The sequence below is a fragment of the Montipora capricornis genome, chromosome 4, assembly GCF_036669925.1.
Source record: "Montipora capricornis isolate CH-2021 chromosome 4, ASM3666992v2, whole genome shotgun sequence".
NCBI lineage: Eukaryota > Metazoa > Cnidaria > Anthozoa > Scleractinia > Acroporidae > Montipora > Montipora capricornis.
Genome location: NC_090886.1, coordinates 56021961 through 56029460, shown reverse-complemented (window position 1 = coordinate 56029460; position 7500 = coordinate 56021961). Strand labels below are relative to the sequence as shown.

At 38.9% G+C, this 7500-nt stretch overlaps 3 protein-coding genes across 4 annotated transcripts in view; all 3 read right to left on the bottom strand.

Annotated features, from left to right (window-relative positions):
- LOC138047589 (uncharacterized) overlaps positions 1 to 753 on the bottom strand; it is an 11322-nt gene extending 10569 nt beyond the window's left edge. Inside the window, exons 1-2 of the mRNA XM_068894505.1 lie at positions 639 to 753; positions 1 to 36 (exon numbers count right to left, since the gene is read on the bottom strand). The exon at positions 1 to 36 is cut by the window's left edge and continues 49 nt beyond it. Coding sequence (XP_068750606.1) covers positions 1 to 30 — 30 coding nt within the window. The 5' untranslated portion in view covers positions 31 to 36; positions 639 to 753. The remainder of the gene's footprint in view (positions 37 to 638) is intronic.
- A 554-nt stretch (positions 754 to 1307) lies between these two features.
- LOC138047591 (L-rhamnose-binding lectin CSL1-like) lies at positions 1308 to 5622 on the bottom strand. 2 transcript variants are annotated; one of them, XM_068894507.1, is made up of 4 exons: positions 5489 to 5622; positions 5276 to 5361; positions 3913 to 3978; positions 1308 to 3836 (listed from the first exon to the last, which is right to left on the bottom strand). In XM_068894507.1, the coding sequence occupies exons 2-4, from the start codon at positions 5349 to 5351 to the stop codon at positions 3124 to 3126; spliced, it is 855 nt and encodes a 284-aa protein (XP_068750608.1). In that variant the 5' UTR covers positions 5352 to 5361; positions 5489 to 5622; the 3' UTR covers positions 1308 to 3123. The 2 variants fall into 2 exon arrangements, with proteins under 2 accessions (XP_068750608.1, XP_068750607.1); XM_068894506.1 differs by lacking the exons at positions 5276 to 5361; positions 5489 to 5622 and having other exon boundaries at positions 3913 to 4641.
- Positions 5623 to 7372: 1750 nt separating this feature from the next.
- The window catches only part of LOC138046851 (uncharacterized), a 16517-nt gene continuing 16389 nt past the window's right edge, over positions 7373 to 7500 (bottom strand). The window contains 1 exon segment of the mRNA XM_068893430.1: positions 7373 to 7500. This exon segment is cut by the window's right edge and continues 363 nt beyond it. Within this exon segment, the coding sequence (XP_068749531.1) occupies positions 7373 to 7500 (128 nt within the window).

The following is a 7500-nucleotide window of genomic DNA, read 5'->3' as shown; positions in this document are numbered from 1 at the left end:
CGCCAGTTCTTCCATACGGATTGTTCTCATAGTGGCCTTTGTAAAAGAAATGAAAAATACGGTCTTGCTCAAAACAACCGTAAAGAAAAAAAAAATGCAAAAGCATCGGAGAGAAGAAGCGACCCGGAATCTGACAAATCAAAATTCAGGGCGGGTGGCTCGAAATAAGTCAATAACTAGCAGTATTTACTTAATTAACCAGAAAATGGTCAAGGAAGGCCAGATGGTTGGCAGTCTTATAAAGTAAATTATTTGATGTGAACTCTTTCTAAGCAACGACTGACGTATATTTGTATTCAGCAACTGCTTTTCTTAACAAGCAGGGTAAGGGTTATGCAGGTATGCAATTTAAGACACAGACAAAACAATTCTGGTTCCTTAAAAATCGTTAACACTCTTAACTGTTAACAAACAGATACTTCCCTAGGCAAGTAGGTCAAAACCTACAAAGGGAAATTCGCAAAATATTTTTCAAATACATGAAAGTGATCTACTCGACCATCAAGACGATAATGTTCGTGTTGCGTGAATCGCAAGTTACAAAAAGATCAAACGTTTTGAAAGCGATAACAACCTTAATAAGAAGTACCACGTAGAAACAAAACAAACATAGACAGAAAGCATGTCATATACAATACCTTTTTTGCCGGGATGTTTTTCTTTGTTTTCTCTTTCTATCCACTGCTCTTTACTGTGACTTCACGCGGAAATATTTAATAATGAAACAGCGAATGACGCAACTGAGAACGATGACCCGTTCAGTAAGTTTTCAGCTGTCTACTGGAAACCAAAGCCAGGTGATTTAATGTGGACTCCAGTCAGACGGTATTAAAGTAAATATACTTTTACCATTCGAGCGCCAAACTTTGTGGCGGGCTCTATTGCATTTAATATTTCTGCGTTTTTCCGTGGAGTCCATGTAAGTCGTTTCGATCTACACGATACACGAAAGGTAGTTTTACGGCTTCGATAGCTCGCAAGGATGAATTGGAGTTTTTCGTTTATTCCAGATACTTTATAATCACAAACGATGAAAAAAGGTGAACGAGTGTTAGGAAAGGTAAGATACAATATGGCATATATTTCCAACCGACAAGCAAAGCACCTGCTATGTCATTGTTATTTGGTAACACCTGCTTTTATTGGTTCCAATATTTTGGAGCGCGCGTGTTGAGATTCATTTTTCCACGAACGCCATAGCAAGGCTGCACGCGTGCGTCCTCTCAGCAGTCTGCAGTAAAAGCAGAAGCTTTTTTCAAGACCAACCGGGAAAGGTTAGTTAGATTTCAAACTGCGAGTCACTTACTTGTCTTACATAAAGACATTCTAATTACGTGTGACAAAGTTCAACTGAATCCCAAACAGAGGTACAACGAAAAAAAAGAAACCAATGTTTTAGTTTTATCTGCTAAAAAAGTTAATCCGGAGAAAAAATCGGTTCATTTAATTATGTTTAATTGTAAATATTCATTGTATTTAATTTGAGTGATCTATTGAAGTCATCAGTCCCAATGAGATAAACCATTTCTGGAGAATCGTTAGGAACTTGTTACCTATTTACACATAAAGATACGAATCCGAGCTCGAGTGCTCAAAGAAAAATCGAACCTATAACCTTAGGGATACTAGGTCGGGGCTCTATCCGACTGGGACCGGTTGTTCAAAAGCTGATTAAAAATTAACCAAGAAGTTTATTTCTCTGCTCCCAAATGCTGTTCAACGCTGATATTCCTAATTCGGCAAAACTTTACATTAGAGTCAATCTTAAAAAACAATCTTAAAATAAGCAAAAGAAACTGTCACCAAAAAGTTGAAAACATGAAACAAAAGTTTACGCTCATCCTGGATTAAGTCAATCGGCTTTCGAACAACCGGGCAGGATACAGGATACAGCAAGGAAACATGGTCTTTGGTGACAAGTGTCAAAAGTGCTATTTACGGAAATGTTTCAACATATATCTGAGGGGTTTGGCTTCATGTCAAGAAAATGGGGCCGCCTCGGTGGCGGTGAATGAAACACAACCACTTTAACCCATGATGATAGAGGTATTGACCGACTAGTTTGACTTTTCCGATTAGGGAATTAGCCCAACATCCGTCAGAGAAAAGCAATCCGCTCTAAGAAATGGCTAACGCTTGAAACGTCGTCCACTTTAGCAAACCTCGTCACGGTAGTCAATTTACCCCTACCAACTAGATCGCATTTTTAAAATTAACCAAAGTCAAAAATACCATACCATAATACTGTTTGTTTGTCCCTCCAAAATTTTGCATGAGCATTGTTTTTATTTTCTCTTGGGACTCATGGCCCCAAGAGAACTGGAAACAATGCTTATGCAAAATTTTGGAGGGACAGACAAAGAGTATCATGGTATTTTTTTATATTGGCTGATACCCTGCTTGTATGCGGCGATTTCTTACAGTCTGTATGATGGTCAACACCCTGCGAGCAGAGCCTCCTTTTGTCTTTTTCTTTACTGAGGAGGAGAAAAGTAGGCTCTGCCCGAATCGCGTCAATTCTTTGAAGCCGCCGCAGCCCGAGCTTCTGGACTGGTCAATCTTGTTTTCTCTCGTCAAACCGGTTTTTCCAGTGCGAGCGTCCGTTTAGTGACAAAACCGATGGTTATAATTGAGCCCGCTGTACCATGAAAAACCAAGATGGCGGCGAGATCTAGCATATTTGGCTTGGGTTCGAGACTGTATCCTGGCCACATGCAGCGCATATTCAATAAAGATCTTCCTCGATTCATGCAGAGCCTTTCTCGAGAACGCCAAAATCGAGCAAGCAAAAGAAAGGATCTGCTTGCAGGGTGGATGGTCAAGGCATGGGGTGTTTAAATAAAGGGATAAATTGTGAATTTGATAGAATAATTAATTAATTGATTGACGCGGAAATTTCGCGATATGGTCATCCCTTACGAAGAGAGTAGCCCCGCTACAAACTGAGAACGGCTTGTGTGATGGTCCGTTGCTTGCAATACAGTAACACCAAAGAACCCAAAGCCATTTTACAGGATCATTGTCTAACATGTGGGTTTCGAATCTGCTTTCATGAAAGAGATTAAGCCCCACTTCTTTCTCAGCAGAAAGTTTATAAAGGTCTGCGTATTTTTCTATTTCTTATCATAATAGTGTTGTCCGTTTCTTAAAACCACCAGGAGTCCATATTTTTGATCTAATTCCGAGGCTGCGGTACACTGACAGAGGAAGCAGTCCCAGTTGCTCTCGCCGCCCAACATTAGGACTGGGGTGACAGCTGTAGTTAACAACGAGGTACTTTTCTACCCGAGGACAGTTTTCTCCGCCATTTTGTAGCTCCTTGTAAAAGGCCTTCACGGGGCAAAAAGGATTATTGTTGCACCTGGTTCTCAGTTTCGAGATGGTTTCTGATGCCCCTGGACATTCGTGTTGTCCTTTGGCTGATGGACAAACTTGCGTACTTTGGCGTCCCCAAAAAGCAGAATTTACTTTCAGCACCCAATCGGATGGGCAGGAGAGTATTGATCTTTCAGAATCACATAAAATAGTCTCTTTTCTTTGAGGTACACAAGTATAGTTTACCAGGAGATACTTTTGGACTCCGTAACAATGCTTTTTATTTTGTAATTTCTCCGCTTTTCCCTCCAAAACACAGCCTCCCATGCCTTCGCACATTTGTTTGACAATGTTGCGCGTCTCCGGTGCCGTGGGGCAGTTAGTTACGAGGTCTCCGTCTTCTGAGGGACAAATATCTGGGGACTGTCGCCCCCAGAACACACCAGTTATAGCAATTGCTGAACCAGGGGACTCACACGTCAATGGATGTTTTCCTTTTGAACAAATTGTCACTTGCTTATCTACCACGTAAAAATCTTCGGTTAGTATTCGGGATAACTAACGCAGTAATACTCTACCCGGCTTCAGCTAACATACCTGCTTTTAAGTCAAGTGAACTCAATCGCTTCTTTTCGCCATCGCTTGTCCCACAACAAAGTCCAACTGAAAAGATAACGTAAAAGTGGATATGTGAAACCCATGTATGGACCATGGTTAGTGGCGAAAATGTAGCCGTTGCAACGGAAACAATGTCTTTAGTCCTAATAGCACGGATGCTGCCAATACACAAAAGATGGTTCATGTACTAATGTAGTGATCATTATGGTAAAGTGATGCACTGGCTGAAAGTGAAGCTGTCATTTAATGATTTACTAAGATCAGCATCTCTATAGTTAAGGGGCTCCGGGACAATAGAACTTATTCACGATAGCCGCCATGTTGGATTTGCTATTATCATGCAAATTAGCTACACACTTCTGAGGGGGCAAACAACACAACTTCGAGAGGTTATAACAAACATCTTAGCCACACAGATGATTTGTTTCATGTTCATTGAATGTTTATCACTTAAGTAGTAAAATAGAATGCTTACACAAGTTACCAACATGGCTAAATAAGGGCTATTGAATGCAAGTCAAACTTCGATATTGACAGTGTTGAAATCTCAACGACAATCGGAAAAATCGTGTGGACAGTTCTTTACCTCAATTTTCTGGGTCGTTTTATTAATCTTACGGTAGATTTTTATTTATGTATTTTAAATTTTGTTAAATCTCAAATAAGATCATGTACTTCTCTTATTAGTCTTTTGTGATTGGATCTGAATAAACGTCGTATTATCGTCATTAAATAAATGACAAATAATAAGTTGAAGATTTGAAGTTCAATTTGGTTCTTTTCTTCCAGAACCAACTTTCTTGAAGCAAGATAAGCAATAATCTTTGCGAGAGTTGGCGACGTAAAATTTGAGATAAGTCAGTTGTCATCGTGCTAAGCCCGGTTTAGTCCCACAACTAGCCCTGCTTAATGCTAAGCAGTCATGATACTAGTACCGTTCCATGCTTGTCCATGGTTCACTGAGAATCATTGATTCAAGCTGTGATATTGAGGGCACTTTAGGTTCATAAAAGGCCAAATATTGCCTTGCAGAACGAATATGCCGTTATTGATTCACTTTACAAACGGACTCAAGACGGTTCTGAGATAGAGAGACTGGTCATATGTTGCTATTAGCAATACTTTAACACTCCCTAAATGTGGATTGCGTTCAGATGCAACCAAGTTCGCAACTAACTAGCAACGATTAAAGTGTGACGGGTATCAATCCTTTGAGGTTCGTGCCAAAAATGGCATGACGACCTATTCAGTGACCTCATAAGGTGAATCGCTTGCAAGCACATAATCAATAACACTTCAGCGCATTCTTTGGTGGCGTTGACAAAAGCACAAGCGTACTTACTTGATAGAATCCCTAGAGCCAACAAAGGAAAGACGTCTTTAACATCCATAGTCCACCTCGATAAGCTGCTCAACATGGGTGTAAATCTGACAAAAAAATTCAAAACAAAAACTTGCTTGAATTAATTAGGTCCAAAGAAAAAGCCAAAATATATGCTTCCAAGCAGTCTCAGACGAAGAACCAAAAGTAATCGGAATTTCGGACATGACAAACCTCGGACTTGGCGGCAATTAAGTATCTGTGTAATTCCGCGGGTCCAAAATGTTTCCCTCATTGAAAAGGTTTTTTTTTTTCAAGCCAAAAAAATATTACCGATTGTTATGAAACAATCTCTGTTAAAGGCGTTGTAGGAAAATTACGTTGGCACACAAGTATGAGCACGCGCTGTTAATGATTAAAAAGATTTAGAATTTATTTCGAATTTACAATGTTGCCTTTTGACAGGTACATGTTACACCACAACAAAATACACACCGCTAAGATCAAAAAATGGCGCGCGATCTACGAATTGCATGCGTGTAAATTTCGTAATATATTTTCATTTTTGTCCGTATTATAATGTTGAAAACACAGGAATAACTGAATCAGTTGTTCAGCCTTAAGATTTTAAGCACGAAACAAACATACACATCTATATAAAAGATCGGTTTATCGTGATTTCTTTCCTCCTTTTCCTATTTTCTAGTGTCTGATTAAGCAATATTTTACATCAGGTCAGCTTTATTGAGCTCTTTCAGGAACACATCTATCCTGGCAATCTTAGTAACTATAATGTATAACAAAATGATTATATCAGACATAATTTCTAGAGCACATAAGTCAGTTGATGACTATCGAGCAAAAGTCGACTGTCGACACGTTATGGTATGTACTGCTTGTACACAAAGATATGAGCAAATATCGGACGATGGTGCTTTTTCTATACAGAAAGAAATTAGAAGACATTGAGCGTCTGCATTTCCTCGACTGTCGAGTTCAGATACCAAGGGAACCTCCACTCTTATTACAGAAGAAGTTTAAACTGAAGGAAATAATGTTTCCCAATAAATTTGTTCGAGATTTGTTTTAAAAAGTGTTTATGTATAGATAAACTGAATTTTAAAATCGCTTATTTTCACTTTTAAATTTCGCGGGCGCCGCCATCTTGAATAATTGGACGTGCTAAGGTTGCCCTATTGTTCTTACACATAGAGTTTTTGTCTAACATCAATAGGACAACCATAAAACGTCACAATTATTCAAGATAAAGGCGCCCGATAAATTTGGAAACAAAAACAGGCGATTCTAAAAAAATATTTATTTCGGATACAAACGCTCTCTTTGGAAAAAATTTAGATTGATTTGACTGTAAAGGTTATTTCCTATGATTTAAAGTTTTTGTTTTTGGTTGAAGTGGAGGTTTCCTTTAAGTCCATATGAGTTGTTAATATCGTTATGAACAATGATCATTCTTCAGATTATTTTTAATGATTTGGATGTGCATAGGTTGTCCTTCGATATCTTCTGCATGTCGATTTATTGTTTCTTCTTCTTTTCTTTCACCGTTTTTGCTGCATCTGAAAATGGAGAAGTGCACTTTAGATTGGACCAAACAAATGACATTTACTCTTTGTCGCTTTATTTTGGCTGAAATCGAACTGAAATATATCACTGTGGAACATGGTTTTAGAAGAAACCACTGCTTCATCTACAAATGGCTCAGGTTATTTTATCATGCCTAGCTTCAAGTTACCTCTGACTTTTTGGCGATCCAACACCTGAGGAAATGGCATAACATGATTTTACTTTTGAGCAGTGAAGAACGCAACTTTGAGCAGTTCCAATGAGGCCTTCAAAAATACAGGAGCCAGTGACCGGGAGTTTGCGCTGCTTATGTTAGGTGAGTCCGGGATAGCTTCAGGCGTCGTTGGAATTGCTTAAGTTGCGCAATCTTCTGCCGCAATGATGACTCCAGAATTAAAATCACTGCGGCCACTCATTACCGCGAATAACATTTTAACATAAGTAAATTCACCACATCAAGCATAAACAGTTAAAAATGGAACTGGCCTTTTAAACAGAAAAAATATCATTAAATTTCACAAGAAATAACGACATTCAGTTGTCACCTTTCTTAGCAAGTGCATCGATCTCATCACTTGTGAGAGCTTTTTCCCACAGCGTCAGATTGTCAATCTCCATTGGAATTCTGAATTTCGCTAGGAGTGAATTGTTAGGACGTCCAA

Excerpts from the sequence above, each read along its gene's own strand:
- LOC138047591 (XM_068894506.1), bottom strand. The coding sequence starts at position 4,117 with ATGAACCATCTTTTGTGTATTGGCAGCATCCGTGCTATTAGGACTAAA. Across the intron at positions 3,837-3,912 it reads TTCACTTGACTTAAAAGCAG|ATAAGCAAGTGACAATTTGT; the intron begins GTATGTTAGCTG and ends TTTACGTGGTAG.